Source organism: Sarcophilus harrisii, chromosome 3, assembly GCF_902635505.1.
Source record: "Sarcophilus harrisii chromosome 3, mSarHar1.11, whole genome shotgun sequence".
NCBI classification, from domain to species: domain Eukaryota; kingdom Metazoa; phylum Chordata; class Mammalia; order Dasyuromorphia; family Dasyuridae; genus Sarcophilus; species Sarcophilus harrisii.
In genome coordinates, this window is record NC_045428.1 from 436,551,541 (window position 1) to 436,572,738 (window position 21,198).

At 35.2% G+C, this 21,198-nt stretch overlaps 1 protein-coding gene across 1 annotated transcript; it reads right to left on the reverse strand.

Moving 5' to 3' along the window:
- Positions 1-3,070: 3,070 nt before the first annotated feature.
- POMP (proteasome maturation protein) lies at positions 3,071-16,251 on the reverse strand. Its single transcript, XM_003764474.4, has 6 exons — positions 16,159-16,251; positions 13,514-13,611; positions 12,278-12,338; positions 11,336-11,437; positions 7,901-7,994; positions 3,071-6,611 (listed from the first exon to the last, which is right to left on the reverse strand). Exons 1-6 carry the CDS (start codon positions 16,159-16,161, stop codon positions 6,544-6,546), a joined length of 426 nt encoding a protein of 141 aa, XP_003764522.1. The 5' UTR covers positions 16,162-16,251; the 3' UTR covers positions 3,071-6,543.
- Positions 16,252-21,198: the final 4,947 nt, after the last annotated feature.

Below are 21,198 nucleotides of genomic sequence, written 5' to 3' on the forward strand. Positions count from 1 at the left end.
GAACTATGCTGAGGGATGCTTATGGTCACTACTTAGCTGATAAGTTTTCATGGGTTTTAATGTGAGCAAACAATAAATGGGGTGACATCATCAAGTTTTGCAGGCTTAAAGATAGAATTATTTTATAATAATGACATATAGCTAAATAATACACTTTGCAAAGTATTTTATGTTACCTCACTTGGGCTGTAGAAAACTCTTAAGAAGGAAGTGCTATTAGACTAGTTGATCAATGGAATAGGTTAGGTTCAAAGGACAAAACAGCCAATAACCTTAGTTATCTAGTGTTTGACAAACCCAAAGACCCCAGTTTTTGGGATAAGAATGCATTATTTGACAAAAATTGCTGGGAAAATTGGAAATTATTATGGCAGAAACTAGGGACTGACCCACACTTAACACCGTACACCAAGATAAGGTCAAAATGGATTCATGATCTAGGCATAAAGAATGAGATCATAAATAAATTGGAAGAGCATAGGATAATTTACCTCTCAGACCTGTGGAAGAGGAAGGAATTTATGACCAAAGAAGAACTAGAGATCACTATTGACTACAAAATTGAAAATTTTGACTACATCAAATTGAAAAGTTTTTGTACAAACAAAACTAATCCAGGCAAGATTAGAAGGGAAACAATAAACTGGGAAAACATTTTTACAGTCAAAGGTTCTGATAAAGGACTCATTTCCAAAATATATAGAGAATTGACTCTAATTTTATTAAGAAATCAAGCCATTCTCCAATTGATAAATGGTCAAAGGATATGAACAGACAATTTTCAGATGATGAAATTAAAACTATTACTACTCATATGAAAAGATGCTCCAAGTCATTATTAATCAGAGAAATGCAAATTAAGACAACTCTAAGATACCACTACACACCTGTCAGATTGGCTAAGATGACAGGAAAAAATAATGATGATTGTTGGAGGGGATGCGGGAAAACTGGGACATTGATGCATTGTTGGTGGAGTTGTGAACGAATCCAACCATTTTGGAGAGTAGTTTGGAACTATGTTCAAAAAGTTATCAAACTGTGCATATCCTTTGATCCAGCAGTGTCTCTACTGGGCTTATACCCCAAAGAGATACTAAAGAAGGGAAAGGGACCTGTATGTGCCAAAATGTTTGTGGCAGCCCTGTTTGTAGTGGCTAGAAGCTGGAAAATGAATGGATGCCCATCAATTGGAGAATGGTTGGGTAAATTGTGGTATATGAATGTTATGGAATATTATTGTTCTGTAAGAAATGACCAGCAGGACGAATACAGAGAGGATTGGCGAGACTTACATGAACTGATGCTGAGCGAAATGAGCAGAACCAGGAAATCATTATATACCTCAACAGCGATACTGTATGAGGATGTATTCTGATGGAAGTGGATTTCTTCAACAAAGACAAGATCCAATTGAGTTTCAATTGATCAAGGATGGACAGAAGCAGCTACACTCAAAGAAAGAACACTAGGAAATGAATGTAAACTGCTTGCATTTTTGTTCTTCTTCCCGGGTTATTTATACCTTCTAAATCCAATTCTCCTTGAGCAACAAGAAAACTGTTCGGTTCTGCACACATATATTATATCCAAGATCCACTGCAATCTATTTAACATGTATAGGACTGCTTGCCATCTTTGGGGAGAAGGCAGAGGGAGGGAGGGGAAAAATTGGAACAGAAGTGAGTGCAAGGGATAATGTTGTAAAAAACTACCCTGGCATAGGTTCTGTCAATAAAGTTATTAAAAAAAAAAAAAAAAAGAAGGAAGTGCTATTGTTAATCCCAATTTGCAAATGAGAAAATTTTTTTTTATTAGTTATTTTACCATTTGAGAAGAGGAACTGGGGAAAAGAATGATGGACAGTCAGTATAGGTTTTTTAGAGAAAGACACTGAATTCCATTTAAATGGTAGAATTCTATAAAAGCAACAATAAATAAACCAATACTATCTTTAATACCACTTCCCCTTATACTAATGAAAAAATAACAGGACCATAAGCCCAAAATCTTCAGAAATAACACCTACAGACCACCAGCTCTGCCATCATCCAAGGGTTGCAAATGAGAAAACTTAAAGAGTTCAAATGAATTACCCAGGGACTGAATGTATTAAATGCATATCTAGTAAGGTGTGTAAGGCAGAATTTGAACTTGGGTCTTCTTGTGTACAAGTGTAGTTTTATCAAATTTAAAGCAGATATTCCTGCAAGATGTTGTAGAATTCATGATTCCAGTAGAAACAACATAGAACAAAAGCACAAACATTAATGGAACAAAGTTCTTAAAATATACAAATATAAAATGCAAGATCTTTAGGGGAGCACTGACAAGGAAATTTAAGGAACTATCATCAAAATAACACTGAGTGACAAACTACTACCTGAATTTTGCTTCTTACCTAATACTATTAGGTGTATATATATATATATATATATATATATATATATAGAGTCTATAGGCTCCCAAACTTCTAATCCCACCCTTGTTAATAGATTCTGAATGATTCCTTCTTGAAATAGAATTGACCCCCCAAAAGGTTTAAAATAAATGAGACACTGAGGCTTTACAAGTAATTTGGAATTTTTTTATTGTGAACTTTCCTGTATTCCCAGATTTTAACCATACAGTATAATTTATTTTTTGTAAAACGACTTAAATCTGGATACAACTTTAAAAAGCCCCCAGAAAGAGAAGTACTAGATTGAACACACAATGACAGCTCAGAGCCATGTGTAATAATGTGGGATTTGACTGAATCACATTGACTCCATCTTGGGACTCATATCTAGATCTAATTCAGTTCCCTTTCTATTCAATTATGGGTTTAGTCCAATTTCTGTCCTGTGAGAACACTCAATGATGGGAATTGTGAAAAAACTTTATTGCATTGTTTGAACCTAGCCCTGAGTGGCTGGGAAGCTGGACCACTTCTACCTGTTGCTTAGAGAATGTTAATTAAGAACCCAGGTTACCAGAAACTCAGTCAGATCCAAAATAATGCAAGGAGTTTCTCCCAAGTATATTTCAAGCAATCCTTATGTCTTATCTGAAAATTGGACTTGTTATAGTCAATTTACTGTTTCTAAATTCCTTTGAATAGTGTCTTTGAATAGACACTTGGAGGGAGAGGGGGAGTGAGGGAAGAGACACCTCATTTTCTGATTTCAAAGAATTGGATGTTTTTTCTTCCCTTCCCAATTTGTGAAATCCCTAATCTTTCCTCCAGTTAGAAATCAAGATTACCTAATGATGTATCCTGGTTTGTATCCTGTTAATTGTTTTCTTTTAATGCATAAAAATCTCTTTCCTCCTGTATTTAGGATCCAGTGCCAAGCTGAAAAGGCCTGGTCTTGATTGTTACACAACTGGCATGCTACAAGGACAATGAAATCCATTCTTGTCATTTTCTTTTGACAATAAACTCACCAGTCACCTCTACTAGCCAGGAGAGGTGAGAAAATTATTCAATGATGGGAATTGTGAGAAAACTTTATTGCATTGTTTGAACCTAGCCCTGAGGAGCTGGGAAGCTGGACCACTTCTACCTGTTGCTTAGAGAACTCTATGTTAATTAAGAACCCAGGTTACCAGAAACTCAGTCAGATCCAAAAACTAATGCAAGGAATTTTCTCCCAATTATGTTTCAAGCAATCCTTATATCTTATCTGAAAACTGGACCTGTTCTAATCATTTACTGTTTCCAAATTCCTTTGAATAGACACTTGGGGGAGAGGGAAGGGAGTGTGAGGGAAGAGACATGTCATTTTCTGATTTCAAGAATTGGACCTGTTTTTTCTTCCCTTCCCAATCTGTGAAATCCCTAATCTTTCCTCCAGTTAGAAATGAAGATTACCTAATGATGTATCCTGGTTTGTATCCTGTAAATTGTTTTCTTTTAATGCATAAAAATCTCTTTCCTCCTGTATTTAGGATCCAGTGCCAAGCTGAAAAGGCCTGGTCTCGATTGTTACACAACTGGCATACTACAAGGACAATGAAATCCATTCTTGTCATTTTCTTTTGACAATAAACTCACCAGTCACCTCTACTAGCCAGGAGAGGTGAGAAAATCATTCAATGATGGGAATTGTGAGAAAACTTTATTGCATTGTTTGAACCTAGCCCTGAGGAGCTGGGAAGCTGGACCACTTCTACCTGTTGCTTAGAGAATGTTAATTAAGAACCCAGGTTACCAGAAACTCAGTCAGATCCAAAAACTAATGCAAGGAGTTTTCTCCCAATTATATTTCAAGCAATCTTTATGTCTTATCTGAAAACTGGACTTGTTATAGTCAATTTACTGTTTCTAAATTCCTTTGAATAGTGTCTTTGAATAGACACTTGGAGGGAGAAGGGGAGTGAGGGAAGAGACACCTCATTTTCTGATTTCAAAGAATTGGATCTGTTTTTTCTTCCCTTCCCAATTTGTGAAATCCCTAATCTTTCCTACACTTAGAAATGAAGATTACCTAATGCTGTATCCTGTTAATTGTTTTCTTTTAATGCACAAAAACCTCTTTCCCCCCGTATTCAGGATCCAGTGCCAAGCTGAAAAGGCCTGTCTCAATTGTTACACAACTGGCATGCTACAAGGACAATGAAATCTATTCTTGTCATTTTCTTTTGACAATAAGCTCACCAGTCACCTCTACTAGCCAGGAGAGGTGAGAAAATTATTCAATGATGGGAATTGTGAGAAAACTTTATTGCATTGTTTGAACCTAGCCCTGAGTGGCTGGGAAGCTGGACCACTTCTACCTGTTGCTTAGAGAATGTTAATTAAGAACCCAGGTTACCAGAAACTCAGTCAGATCCAAAAACTAATGCAAGGAATTTTCTCCCAATTATGTTTCAAGCAATCCTTATATCTTATCTGAAAACTGGACCTGTTCTAATCATTTACTGTTTCCAAATTCCTTTGAAGAGACACTTGGGGGAGAGGGAAGGAAGTGTGAGGGAAGAGACACCTCATTTTCTGATTTCAAGAATTGGACTTGTTTTTTCTTCCCTTCCCAATCTGTGAAATCCCTAATCTTTCCTCCAGTTAGAAATGAAGATTACCTAATGATGTATCCTGGTTTGTATCCTGTTAATTGTTTTCTTTTAATGCACAAAAATCTCTTTCCTCCTGTATTCAGGATCCAGTGCCAAGCTGAAAAGGCCCGGTCTTGATTGTTACACAACTGGCATGCTACAAGGACAATGAAATCCATTCTTGTCATTTTCTTTTGACAATAAACTCACCAGTCACCTCTACTAGCCAGGAGAGGTGAGAAAATTATTCAATGATGGGAATTGTGAGAAAACTTTATTGCATTGTTTGAACCTAGCCCTGAGTGGCTGGGAAGCTGGACCACTTCTACCTGTTGCTTAGAGAATGTTAATTAAGAACCCAGGTTACCAGAAACTCAGTCAGATACAAAAACTAATGCAAGGAATTTTCTCCCAATTATATTTCAAGCAATCCTTACATCTTATCTGAAAACTGGACCTGTTTTAATCATTTACTGTTTCTAAATTCCTTTGAAGAGACACTTGGGGGGGAGGGGGTGTGTGTGAGGGAAGAGACACCTCATTTTCTGATTTCAAGAATTGGACTTGTTTTTTCTTCCCTTCCCAATCTGTGAAATCCCTAATCTTTCCTCCAGTTAGAAATGAAGATTACCTAATGCTGTATTCTGGTTTGTATCCTGTTAATTGTTTTCTTTTAATGCACAAAAACCTCTTTCCCCCTGTATTCAGTGCCAAGCTGAAAAGGCCTGGTCTTGTTACACAACTGGCATGCTACAAGGACAATGAAATCCATTCCTATCATTTTCTTTTGACAGTAAGATCACCAGTCAATACCCTCTACTGGCCAGGAGAGGTAACTGCCATCACTAGAGCAAAATATTTGAGGAAATTTAAGGCAGCTGTCTTAAGAGCACAGTCAGGAACTGCCAATGACTTTGCAACCAGAGTTCTGCCTACTTTTATATATTGGGTTAATATGGTAAAATCTAGTGAAAATATTTTAAGTTAAACATTTTCAAGTTGAGAACTCATTCAAATAGGAATCGCAATTTTTCTCGAGTCAACTTTGGACTCATTGATTGTTACAGAAGAATGTAGCAAGAGGAGAGAATGCTATGGGGTCTCATTCTCTGGTAAGCAAAGCCTGTTAAAAGTTATGGAATTGGTATCAATGCTAAGAAGATATAACAAAATGAGATTAAAACACCTGTTTCATGCTAAAAAAAAAAACAAAAAAAAAAAAACACTTATGATGATGCCTCTCAAAATATACTAAAAAATTTGTACTTCACATTTAAGAATTAAGATTCAGTTTTTCTTATTGTCTCACTTATACATAGTTCCTCCAAATAATATGGTTACACAACAGTTCAACATAGAAACAAATTCAAATTACTGATTGTACACATTAGCCATAATAACAGAAAAGTAAATACTAGTACTTTTAATGTTACACACCAAACCATTACAAAAAGACAATTATAAACAGGATGCTGTTCCTCAATTTTCACTGGCAATATATTTCTCTTACAGTAAACCAAGTTTGTATTCCATCATCATGTGTGGTTCTCCCATTATTTCACTTTGCGATGGATCTAAAAAACAAACAAAAATGCAATCTCAAAAAAGAACCAGAATGAAATGTTCATGTATTTCCTCATACTAACTCTGATCTACACCCTGATCACTATTCACTCTGACAGTGTCTTCTTTTAGACAATCAACAAGAGAGCCGAAACTGAACTCTCACTAAAGGATACAACTGAGACATAGGGGTCGGCTAAACCAGGGTCCCTCATTTTAGAGATGAAGAAAATAAAGCCCTAGAGAAGGTAAATGATTTGTCCAAGGCCATAGAGTCAAGATTTGCACTTGGTCTTCTCCTACAAATGCAGCACTTTCTAAAGCCCTTCTATGGACAGTAAGATCTGGAGCACTTAACAACGTCACAGTTGGTGAGCAAAAGAAGTGGATTTTAAGCCCAACACTCCTATTATTTCACAATGTTTTAAGAACCTGGGGTCACCTTCATAAAAAAGCACTGACATAAGACTACAGTAGATACAGTAGAGGTAACCCTGGGGTTGTTGTCATGTCTCTCCACATTTAAAACATGACAGAAAAATTCTACATTAATTTCCTATAAAATTGCCACAACTTACATGTTTTATATAGGACTTGAACTAATGGGAAAAAACCCTAGTTACATGGCTACTAAGTTATTACTCAGACTTCAAATCACAATGTAATTGAGTTTTAAATAAATACTCCTGTGTAATTAAAGAAAGCATGAGGCCTAAACTTTTTTTCTTTCATTTCAATAGGAAGTTTAACAGAGGTTGAGACCTTAGTTGTTCCTGCAATTAAGAAATTCTTATAGGAAAGATTCTCAAAGAAAAGGATCCCTAACTATGCTGCTGCTGTGTCCATACCACTTCCAGATATCAGTAACAAAGAAAAGCTGATGCAATCTAATTAGGATTTGTTTTGTCTGTTTCTATACAAGTGTTAGGGGCACAGTGCACAGTAAGAGTGTGGCTGTCATCAGCAGATGGATGCTGCCTATATTGTTCTTAGACAAAAGTCATTTACATGCAAGAACAAATAGTATTGTTTGGAGAAATTTAGTAAAAATGACATGCTTTCTCCCTACACCCTATCATGCTTATTCAGAAAATGACTAAGAAGAAAAGGATAAAAAGCTTTTCTTTTTAAAAAGAATTTTACCCCATTTGTTCCTGTGTCAATATATATATGTATTTATGATTATTTTTAAAATGTGCTATCACAGAAATGAACAGTCAATAATTTAAATTCATTGATTTAAAAGCAGTAAAAGTTAATTTAATTTTTAAATCTCTAGTACAAATGACAATATAGTTACCATTAAGAATATCTTCAAATCCAATACTCTCATCAGAACCCCTCAAAATATCCAGGGAGAGGTTCGAGCTCTGAAGGAAGGGAAGACGCTGGACCTATGAGAGAGATAGTGTGAAGAAAAATACAAAGCAAAACATGTTTAAATCTAAGGGAAAAAACTGATTGCATGTTCTTTATACTGCATTTTAAAAATTCTATACAACCTCACTTGGTTATATATAACCAACTTCACTTAACATTGTCTCTTTCACCATATTTCCCAGCAGCTCACTCATAATTGGTACTTAATTCTATTAAATATTTTGAAAGCTAAAAATATGCCAAAATTGTTTCACACGAAGACACCCAAAAAAAATTTTTTTTAAAATTTCACAATTATAATTTGACAGTAGGATAAAAATTTCATAAGATACTGCTAAAATGTAAAACTGTAGCTTTTTATTTATAGTTACCCATTGTCAACATTGATTCTACTCTCTTATCAGTCTGATATGACAACTGAAATATAAATGAAATGCTATGATGCAAATTCTAAGAAAAAAACAATTTTGTGTCAATGTTGTTATTTAGTCAAAAATTTAGCCAATCTCTTGCTGGCAGCCATGGTGTATAAAAAGGACCCTTTAAGAGATGCTGCAGTTTGAACTAGCAATCGCATTAATTTGTGAACAGAAAACCACAAATAATGCCCTAGCTCAAAATGCAGGAGGTGTCAAGGGAAGGTATGGACTACTGGGAATAAGCTGGCTGGGCCAATCTACACTTATAACTGGAAGAAGACAATATCTGAACAAACAATAGAGCTATATACTATTGTTATCATACATGGACATCAACATAGCTTATGAAAAATAGTTTTGAATCTTGTGACCTGCAAGAGGTAATCTAATCAAGACCAACGTAAGAATTCTGACAAAGAAGGAACTTTTGACAAGACCTGTGAAAGAAATGCCAGAATTTGCATTATGGTAAAAAGCATACATCAGTTTTAATACATAAGGAGAGTTCTAAATGTGACTTAGTTAATTGGGAATTAGAATTTTGGAATTTAATGAATACCAACATTCCTTAACCTTGACCTATGTTGTTGCTATCTCAATCTCAGTCAAAAATCTATGAAGAAAATGACAGCAACATCAGGTCAAATGTAGATAACTTGAGGTTAATTTTAACTGAATAGCTTTAGCTTTAAAAAAAAAAAAATATTTACTAGGCATAAGGGAAAGCAAAATGGCAATGAGTATAATTTAGTGCCTAAATATTGTCAAATTTTTGCTCAAAGAGAGGGAGTAATTTAATGACACTAGCTGAAAGGAAAACAAAGTATAAATGTGTATACAAAAATGTGGTAGCTCTTTTCGTGATGGCAAAGAACTGGACATCAAGAAGATGGCCATAAATTGAGGAATGGATCAACAAGTTGTGGTATATGAATATAATGGAATACTATCATTCTTTAAGAAATGATGAGCAGATGAATTTCAGAAAACCCTGGAAAGACTTGTGAACTGATGCTGAGTGAAGTGAGCAGAACCAGGAGAACACAGCAACAGCAACATCATGTGATGATCAAAACAGACTTAGCTCTTCTCAGCAATACAGTGATCCAAGACAATTCCAAAAGATGTGATAGAAAATGCCATCCATATCCAAAGAAAGCACGATAAAGTACTGAATGCATATTAAAGCACGGCATTTTCACTTTTATATTTTTTTGTGGGTTTTTTCCCCTTTATTCTAATTTTTCTTTCACAACATGACTAACATGGAAACATGTTTAACACAATTGTACGTACCTACCATATACATACACACACACACACACACAGAGACACACATATATGATAGATTGCTTGCTGTCTTGGATAAAGAGAGGGAGAAAAATTTGGAACACACAATCTTATAATAATGAATGTTTAAAACTATCATTGCATGTGGGATTGGACATGAAATACTATTAAGTAAAAAATTAATTTAATGTGCATACATATAATGCTAATTTAAAATGTAAGTGGATTATAAAAATGTAAAAATTTTATGCTCTTCCAATTCATGTTATCTCTATGCTTATGGTTTATATAAGATAATTCAGTCAATTAACATATCTGACACCTGCTCTAAGACCTGATAGCATCTAAGAGAGTAAGATTCTTAACAAGGATTATTAAAGATTATTACTAATTATCTAAAAAAATGAGTGACAATAATGATCTGTATAGCTCAAAAATAATAAGTACTTATATATTCCCCAAGGCATTTACTTTCATTTGCAGATTTTATAAAGCATAGTGGAGTATATTCATAAAAAGTAAAAAGGAAATTTTCTACCCATTAAAAATATCCTCAGACCTGAATTTCTGATAATTCCTTTATTTTTTTCCCCAAGAGTTCTGGCTACCACAAGGATATTTTTAAACACAGACTCCTGAGTTCCAATGCAGGCAGCTGACTTTCCAGCAAAAAACTTCCAGTTGTTTCAAGTCACCATTGTCTATATATATAGTGAGCCCTTTATATACAAAGGCAGTCAATATAAGAGAATGAGTTTTACAAGAGAAGACCCAAGTTCAAGCTCTATCGTCCTTGTTAATTTATTAGCCGCAATGGATACACAAGTTACTTATTTTCTCAGCTTTTGCTCTACCTAACTACTATGGTTGAGAAAATCAAATAAGATACTTTTCAGGACTTTGGTTTTATCATCTATAACAGGGGTCCTCAAACTACGTGTGTATATATATATATATATATATATATATATATATATATATATATATATATATATATACACGAAAGTTATATGTTTATTGATTGCTTGAGTCCCAAGATCCCAAAGAGATCGTCTAATGTAATCCATTTTATATTTTATATTTTATAGCTAAGAAAAAGGAGACCCCAAAAGGATAAGTGATTTTGAACTTCAATAGGAAAAAAATGAAAGCAGTTCAGACAAATCAAAATTGTGGAAACTTTAGGAAAAAGAGTAAAGTTTTCTACAACTTTGTCCCTGCTGTACCTGGGTGCTTAAAATGCACTCCTTCCTCATTGCCATTTCTAGAATTCCTGGTGTCTTCCTTAAACCAGTTCTGGGATTAGATGAAATCTTTTTTAATCCCCTCAGTTGTTTATGCATCTCTTCCCCATTAACCTGTCCCCCTGTTGTATATACTTTATGTGTACAGTTGTCTCCCTCATACAATGTAAGCTACTTCAAGGCAAAGACTGGGAAACTTGTAACTTCGGAGCCTAACAGTTACTGAAACAAAGAAGCTGTTTAATGAAAGTGAGCATTAAAAATTCTGATATGGATATTTTTAGCAGGTAAGTTACTTGTGCTGCTCATGGAAGAAATGTATGTTGTAAGTGAAATAACTTAATCCTTAATTTTTTCAAATAATCAGGACAGAACATTCACTCCTGAAATAAACAAACCTACCTGTTTCACTGCCTTGAATTCCATCTGTAACTTCAGGGGAGCATATAGGCCCTGGATATTTCTCAGTGTGGAAAAATTCATTTTATCTTGATTGAGCTGGAACTACAAAAGATTATTTTAAAATACTGCCCGAGTCTTTCAAGAGACATCAGTGAATACATTTGAAATCCTATTTGGATTAAACATATCATTCACCATAAATAAAATAATTGTTAAAAGTATTTCATTTTAAAATATTAAGTACTTTAATTAAAATATTCAAGATATTTTACACATATTTAATAAGTATATTTGGCAACAAATGCAGATAAATAAAGGAATTAAGTGAAACTATCAAAGAATAAGTTAGTAGAAAGTGAGCATAGATCTGACCATGTCACTCATTCCCTGCTCACTAAGTACCAGTATCTCTAGTACCTGCAGGATCAAATATAAACTTTTATTTGGCATTTAAGGCTCTTTGCAACTTCTTCCTAACTTTCCAATCTTTCCTCCCCTCTAAGTATATAACAATCCATTTAATTTGGCCTGTTTTTTGTTTCTCAAACACAACACTAACCCCTGGACCTGGAATTTTCTGTTTTTTGTCTTCTGCCTCTTACCTATCCTGGTTTCTTCAAGATTCAGATCAAATCCTACCTTGTCCAAGAAGCTTTTCCTGATCAATTCCTCGATTCCCTGCTCCTCCACCACCAGGACAGTAATTTATGACTCCCTCCTCCCAAATGTGAATTCCTTGAAGACATTGACTTGTGTTTTTGCCTTTTTTTATATTATCAGTGTTTAATTAGTACAATATTTGTCACATAAGTACCTGAGAAATGCTTTTTGACTATTCTTTGGCAGTGGAGAAGCTTTAATTTTATAAGTTAAATATTAGTGGGTTAGTCTTTAATTTATGGGATAAGAATAAGAGAATCATTAATTCATTTACACACTTACATTTTTTTCTGATAATTCAAGAGGATGACTAGGCAAAAGTTCATTTTTCACACAAGAAAAACTGAAAATACAAAGAAGAAATTAACCAGTCAGCATGTAAAATTCAAAATAATATTTAATTTAGTTACTTTTAAGATACATTTCTAAAGTTAAACCCCTTTGATATAATGGAAACAACTTAAAAGCCACCTTCCCCTCATGGATTCTAAGAAGACTTATGAATGTATAATATAACTTTCAATTTTCTATTGGTTATTTGACATCTTGCAAAAAAAAAAAATATTATTATTTCAGATAAACTGATTAAGCTTTGGAATTCTATAAAATACATGCATGGGTAATTTTTCAACACTAACTCTTGCAAAACCTTCTGTTCCAACTTTTCCCCTCCTTTCCCCTCCTTCCCCCCCAATGGCAGATAGTCCAATACATGTTAAATACATTAAAGTATATGTTAAAATCCGATATATGTATACATATTTATACAGTTATCTTGCTGCACAAGAAAAATCAGATCTAGAAAGAAAGGGGAAAAAAAAACCTGAGAAGGAAACTAAAGCAAGCAAACAATAACAGAAAGAGTGGAAATGCTATGTTGTGGTCCACAATCATTTCCCATCGTTCTCTCTCTGGGTGTAACTGGCTCTTCATTACTGAACAACTGGAACAGGTTTGAATCATCTCATTGTTGAAAAGAGCCACATCCATCAGAACTGATCATATACTTTAAAAAGTATTTTTCCCATCTTCATGTTATACCATGTAGGAAAGATTCCTAAACCTTAGATTTATTTTTTGCTACTCAATAAAGCTTTATATTTCCATTACTAGAGAATAGCAATCTCTGATCATCTACACTAAGTAAATTTTATATATTTTTCTTTCCATATAATTTGGAGAGGCAAGTGTTAACTACAATCATGAAGTACAAGCCTCAATTTATGTGTGCTATAAATGAATACCTTACTTGCCTTTTCATCCTCTTAGTCTTTCCCATTTGTAGTGACATCATTCTTCCAATTAATCAGACATCAAAATTTGGAGTCATACTTCACTCTCCTACTATGTATATTCATTCAATCAATACTAAAGCCCTTTAAAATATTTCTTAGTAATGCCTCTCTCAACCATTTCTTCCTTTCCATTTCCTCTTTATCTTACTGCCTTACAGCCTTACTGAGGCTATCATTTAATAATTTCATTCCAATCATGTCAACCTTAATGCTATTGACATACCCTCTCCGAAGAATATCATGGTTTCCAAAAGGACTACTAGCTGAAAGTTCAGAAACTGAAATACTGTCCTTTAGCTGAGATCCAAGTCCTCTGGTATTCTGCAAAATGAAAATGGTTAGTTGTTACCAAATTAGCAATGATTAACTTTATGTACTCAGTTTCTAAAAGGTGCTAACTGTAAAGGAAAAAAGACTAGTAGAAATATTGTTTTATATATATATATATATATAAAATTATACCATTTGCACTAATTAATTTTATTATAGAAAATAACAAAATTTATCTTTAATTTATTGTTTAAGCACCATGAACATGTTATTTTTGTTGAAAAAATTTTTGAAACAATTGATAAACTGGATTGTCTGATACATATTCTATTATTAACTTAATTAGTTATTATTTTATCTATTTTCTTAGTGATGTTACTATTTTGTATTGGTAGAATCCTATCTAGAAAATAGATAAATCACATTAGTAATACTTAATGTTTTACAAATTAGTGCAAGGCTTTTTTTGTTTGCTTTTTGACCAAATATGTGATGTGTAATATATAATTTCCTTTAATGAAAAAGATGGCAATTTGTTAGTATATTATAAGTCTTAGTTGCCTATAACAATAGGGTAAATGACTTGCCCAGAATCACATAGCCATTCTGTTAGAAGCAGGATTGTGATTTTCACAATTATCAATGTAATACATGCAATGAATATACTAGTAATTTAGATTTTTCAGAGCTGCCTTTTCTGGCCTGAGTGTCAGTCTTACAATGCAGCTCGAAATGATCAATCAATTCTTGACAATACTCTCCTCTGTATGTTAAATGAAGTGAAACAAGATAGTAGACCTTGTTCCCATCACAGAACCCTGATCCTGTCCCCCGTCCCTCCTCCAACCAACAGCCCCTGTAAACTGAAACAACATGAACTGTTTCCACAGGACTAGAGAACACCCATATTATTCTGCATTCTGGGGCTTAACATTGGAAACCACTCAGGCCCTGAAAATGATTATACAGTAAATCACCTTTCCCTCCCTTGCTACTTATGATTTGTGTATAAAATCTTTACCTTTTCTGCAACAGACAAATATTCCTACCCAAGAGAACTCCCAGTTTACAAATTTTATTCCTCATACCAAAAGTGATTAAATTGATACTTGATCTCTAAAATCTGGCTCTTGGCCCTGTTTAGTGCCACCTCAACTACCCCCAAATCCAGTCTTGGATATATTGCCCTTCCTCCTTTTAAGAGTTTAGTCATTTATAGCAAGCACAAAACATCTCAATTTAAAAACTGAAAATGCAGGTAAACTGTTTAATAGAAATTCTGCTCTGTGACCTTCAATTATCCCCAGGGCCTGGAGTCATCCATCTCCTAGGTGGATGACATCCTTTTCCTCCCTCTCTTTCACTTCTCATATCCAGCCAATCATCAAGTTTTAATATATAATATATATATATGTATTATATTGTAATATATATGTATATATATTGTATATATGTTGTATATATATATTACATATATTATATATTAAAACTTGATGATTGACTGTAATATATATTATATATTATATTATATATATAATTATACATTACATATAATATATATAATATATAAATGTATAATTATATATATATATATATTAAAACTTGATGATTGACTGTAATATATATTATATGTTATATATAATTATACATTACATATTATATATATAATATATAAATGTATAATTATTTATATATATTAAAACTTGATGATTGACTGTAATATATATATGTTATATTATATATATAATTATACATTACATATAATATATATATAATATATAAATGTATAATTATATATATATATTAAAACTTGATGATTGACTGTAATATATATTATATATGTTATGTTATATATATAAAATTATACATTACATATAATATATATAATATATAAATGTATAATTATATATGTAATATATAATCTCTTCAAAAATTCCCTTTCTTTTTACTGTTATATCAATGAAGGAGAAAATGGGTGTTGAAGAGTTTGGGAGATTATGGCCTCTTCTCCACCCCTTAAAAAAAGCACAAGAGGGGGGAAATTTTTTGAGAGAATATTTTGGTCTCGTAGGCTTAATACGCAATAGGCGCTACGGTAAGCGCTTTACAATGATTAACTCATTGGATTCTCCAAACAACTCTACATCTGAGGAAACTGAGGCAAATGCGGGTTAAGGGACATCCTCAGGGTCATGTTGGGGGGTAGATGCTAAAACCTCAATTTACGGAGAAAGAAATCAAGGCAAACAGCGTCCCGCGGCTTGCTATTGTCAGAGGCTGGGTTTCAAGGCCTGACTCGAGGCCCGGCGCTCCATTCACCGCGCCATCCAACAGCCTGACATTTCGCTTTCGGTTTTGTCCTTTCCAGCTTTAGGCCGACAAGGAGAGGAAGGCCCAGGACAGGCCAAGGCCGCCATTGCCGCTACTGCTCCTCCTCCGCATGACTCGGCAGAGGCCGCGCGCCTCATCCCGGCCTGCCTCATCCCACGGTACGGGCAGGAGGAGCAGAGCCACCAAGCGGGATGCCGAGCTCATGAACACATGATCCTAACCCCCGAGTGGTTCAGGGTTCTCCCCGCGCGGGGAGAACTCACTCACCATCTTCGATGCGTCTAGCTGCAGCCACACCGCAGCGCCTCCTTCTCCTCCGTTCCTCTAGCCATTTCCATTTCCATTTCCGTTTCCGCTGCGGGCCTGTCTCCCCCCGCCCCTCCCCGCCCGACATCCGCCGGAAGTGCGTCAGAGCGAGCCTGGAAGGAAGAAGAGGTTCGGGCCGTTCTGAGGGAGATGCTGCGATCGGCGGCTCCCACGCTTGCCGCTTCCCGGGGGCCGTGGGGAGGGGACCTGTGTCGGAGCGGGCGTGTGTCCTGTGCATCAGTGGAAGGAGGGACGGGCTGCAAAGTACTGTGACTCTCCCCTGACCTTTTGCAACTATATTTAGCCAAGTCGCGTGCTCTGTGTAGACGAAGCCAGAGAGGATTGCGAGTCCCGAGGAGTAAGTTCCCTCTGTGGGAAGAGGAAACGGGGAGAAAGATTGTCGCTGACCGTAACAAGAATTGGCTCGAGGCCGCTGAATTCCGAGTGCAGATCCTAGTTCGAATTCGGACTCGCTCTCTTCGTGGCCCTGGGCAAGTGACAACCTCAGTTTCCCCATCAGTAAAATAAGGTTACAGCAGCACCACGTCCCGGATTGTGAAGTCGTTTACAAGCATTGCAAACTCGCCATACAGAGCAGCTGTTACGTTAAATGGTGCCCCAAAGGGAGCTCAGGGCCCGACCTTTCTCTGGAGATCTAGGCAAGCATCTTCCAGAAAGGGACAGTCCAGAATTGCAGTTTAATCAACCAATTTGTCAACTTAAGATCAAATCCCTGACAAGTGTCAGGCACTGTGCTCGACTTTAGGGATACAAAGATTTAAAAAGGAAAAAAAAAAAAAAAGTTTTTGAAGAACTTACTCTTTATCAGGGGTTTATAACTTGAAAGGAGTTAACTTGTAAATTAATGATTCTCAAGAATGGATTTCAGAATGATGAAGAGAGCTCTTAAAGCCATGTCATCTAGATTTCCAAGAGCAGTAATTTTTTTAGCTGTGTCAGACTCTTTGTGACCCCATATGGGTTAGTAGTCAAAGATACTTATGTCCATTTGCTTAACTGTTGCTTCTCATCACATGGCTTAATAGGGGGAAAATATCCTGGAGCTGAGGGGCACAAGAGTACTGCCTCTGTTTTTATTACCATCAGCTGTTTACTTAGAACACTTGAGAGGACTGTTCAAATTATCTTATTCAACAGATGAGACAATCAGCTGGCAAGAAGCTCTCCAGCGGATTGCCTTAAAAGATCTGTGTTTGACCTGTGCTATTTTATTTAACTCTTGTTAATGACATATCCCAGATAGTATGCGGGTGTAAATGAATTATAGGAACAAGTCTAGTTTTATACTTTATTACTTCAGATTATTGTGGCAGAAACTAGGCATTGACCTATACCTAATACCCTATACTAAAATAAGGTCAAAATGACCTCATGATTTAGATATAGTGATATTATAAGCAAATTAGAAAAAAAAACAGTAGTCTACCTCTCAGATATGTGGAGAAGGAAAGAATTTGTGGCCAAAGAACTAGAGTACATTATGGAATATATGTGTGGATAATTTTGATTATATTAAATTATTATATTGCATATTATTTTAAATTAAAGTTTTTATATAAACAAAATCAATGGAGACAGAATTGGAAGGTGTTAAAGGGACAGGTCAATTTTCCCAAGAGCCTCCATAGCTGTGAATCGTAGCATCTGAAGGAGTTGCAGGGCAGCTTTTGCTGACACAGGTGTTGCAGACTGGGAATGAGATAAATTGGAGGCAGAGGGAAGATGAGAGAGATCATACAACACAATGTCCTCTTAGGTCAGAGAACAGCAACTGCCTCTTAGTCTTCTTGTATCATTCTCTCACAAGAGGAGATCCATTCTGCAGGTCTGGGTTGGATCTCCAGCAGCCACTGTCAGGTGGCTCTTGTGTATTCCAACAGTTCCTGAATATTTCAACAAGAAGGGAAGCAATAAACTGGAAAAATTTTTTTTTACATTCAAGGGTGTTCTAATAAAGGCCTCATTTCTAAAATTCGTAGAGAATTGACCCAAATTTACAAGAATTCAAGCGATTCTCCAACTGATAAATGGTCAATGGATATATATAGTCAATTTTCAGATGAAATTAAAACCATTTCTGGTCATGAAAAAAATGTTCTAAATCATTATTGATTAGAGAAATGCAAAGTAAGACAACTCTGAGGTACCACCTCACACCTCTCAGATTGGCTAAAATGACAGGAAAAGATAATGATGAATTTTGAAGGGGATGTGGGAAAACTAGGACACTAATACATTGTTGGTGGAGTTGTGAACTGATCCAACCATTCTGGAGAACAATTTGGAACTATGCCTAAAGGCTATCAAACTGTGTATACCCTTTGATCTAGCAGTGTTACTACTGGGCTTATATCCCAAAGAAATCTTAAAGGAAGGAAAGGGACCCACATGTGCAAAAATGTTTGTGGCAGCCCTTTTTGTAGTAACAAGAAACTGGAAACTGAGTGGATGCCCATCAGTTGGAGAATGGCTGAATAAGTTATGGTATATGAATGTTATGGAATATTACTGTTCTATAAGAAACCATCAGCAGGATGATTTCAGAGAGGCCTGGAGCGACTTACATGAACTAATGCTAAGTGAAGTGAGTAGAACCAGGAAAACATTGTATATAGCAACAGCAAGATTACAAGATGATCAGTTCTGATGGACCTGACTCTTTTCTTCAGGCCAATTCCAATAGTCTTGTGATGGCGAGAGCCATCTGTACCCTGAGAAAGGACATTGAGTGTGGATCACAACATAGTATTTTCACCTTTTTTTTTATTGTTATTTGCATTGTTCTTTTATTTTTTCCCTTTTTGATCTGATTTTTCTCATGCCCCATGATAATTGTGTAAATATGTAACATTGGATTACTTGCTGTTTAGCGGAGGGAGTAAAATATTTGGAACATAAGGTTTTGCAAAGGTGAATGTTGAAAATTATGCATAAGTTTTTAAAATAAACAGCTTTAATAAAAAAAATATTTTAAAAGACCATGTTTACTCTCTGTCCTAGCAATACCATTACTGGGTCTGCATCCAAAAAGAGATAAAAAAGGAAAAAGATTTATATGTACAGAAATAATTATAACAGTTTTTTTCTCAGGTCACGGAATTGGAAATTGAGGGGATGTCCATCAGTTGGGGAATTGCTGAACAAATTGTACTATATGATTATGATGGAATACTATTGTGCTATTAGAAATGATGAGCTGGGTGCTCTTAGGAAAAACTTGGAAAGACTTCCATTAGCACATGCAAAGTGAAATGCACTAATTACAAATTAACAGCAATACTGTGAAATGATCAGTTGTGAATAACTTGGTTATTCTCAGCAGTGCAATGATCCAAGCAACTCTAAGGTTCTTATAATGACAAAAGCTATCTATCCATGCTCAGAGAAGGAACTGATTGTGTCTTAATACAGGATAAGGGATAATTTTTTAAAATTTACTTTCATTAGTACAAGAAGGGAGAAATAGGGTTAGGCTGTCTGAAAAATAACTAAGCATATTACAGGTTCAGTATGAGTCAAAAATTTGATGTGGCTCCCCAAAAAATGCTAATGCAATTTTAGACTGTATTAAGAAAAGCATACTTTATGGCAGAAATTAGGCATGGACCCACACTTAACACCATATACCAAGATAAGATCAAAATGCATCCATGATTTAGGCATAAAGAATGAGATCATAAATAAATTAGAGGAACATAGGATAATTTACCTCTCAGACTTGTGGAGGGGGAAGGAATTTGTGACTAAAGAAGAACTAGAGATCATTATTGATCACAAAATAGAAAATTTTGATTATATCAAATTAAAAAGCCTTTGTACAAACAAAATGAATGCAAACAAAATTAGTAGGGAAACAACAAACTGGGAAAACATTTTTACAGTTAAAGGTTCTGATAAAGGTCTCATTTTCAAAATAGATAGAGAATTGATTTATAAGAAATCAAACCACTCTCCAATTGATAAGTGGTCAAAGGATATGAACAGACAATTTTCAGATGATGAAATTGAAACTATTTCCACTCATATGAAAGAGTGTTCCAAATCACTCTTGATTAAAGAAATGAAAATTAAGACAACTCTGAGATACCTGTCAGATTGGCTAAGATGACAGGAAAAAATAATGATGAATGTTGGAGGGGATGCGGGAAAACTGGGACACTGATGCATTGTTGGTGGAGTTGTAAATGAATCCAACTATTCTGGAGAGCAATCTGGAATTATGCCCAAAAAGTTATCAAACTGTGCATACCCTTTGATCCAGCAGTGTTACTACTGGGCTTATATCCCAAAGAAATACTAAAGAAGGGAAAGGGATCCACATGTGCAAACATGTTTGTGGCAGCCCTCTTTGTAGTGGCCAGAAACTGGAAAATGAATGGATGCCCATCAGTTGGAGAATGGTTGAATAAATTGTGGTATATGAGTGTTATGGAATATTGTTGTTCTGTAAGAAATGACCAGCAGGAAGATTTCAGAAAGGCTTGGAGAGACTTATATGAACTGATGCTAAGTGAAATGAGCAGAACCAGGAGATCATTATACACCTCAACAACGATACTGTATGAGGATGTATTCTGATGAAAGTGGATATCTTCAACAAAGAGAAGATCTAACTCAGTTCCAATGGATCAATGATAGACAGAAGTAGCTACACCCAGAGAAGGAACACTGGGAAATGAATGTAAACTGTTTGCATTTTTGTTTTTCTTCCCAGGTTATTTTTACCTTCTGAATCTAATTCTCCCTGTGCAACAAGAACTGCTCAGTTCTGCACACATATATTGTATCTAGTGTATACTATAACATACTTAACACGTATAAGACTGCTTGCCATCTAGGAATGGAGGTGGAGGGAGGGAAGGGAAAAGTCGGAACAGAAGTGAGTGCAAGGGATAATGTTGTAAAAAATTACCCAGGCATATGTTCTGTCAATAAAAAGTTATTTAAAAAAATTTTTTTAAATAAAAAGTAAAGGCATAC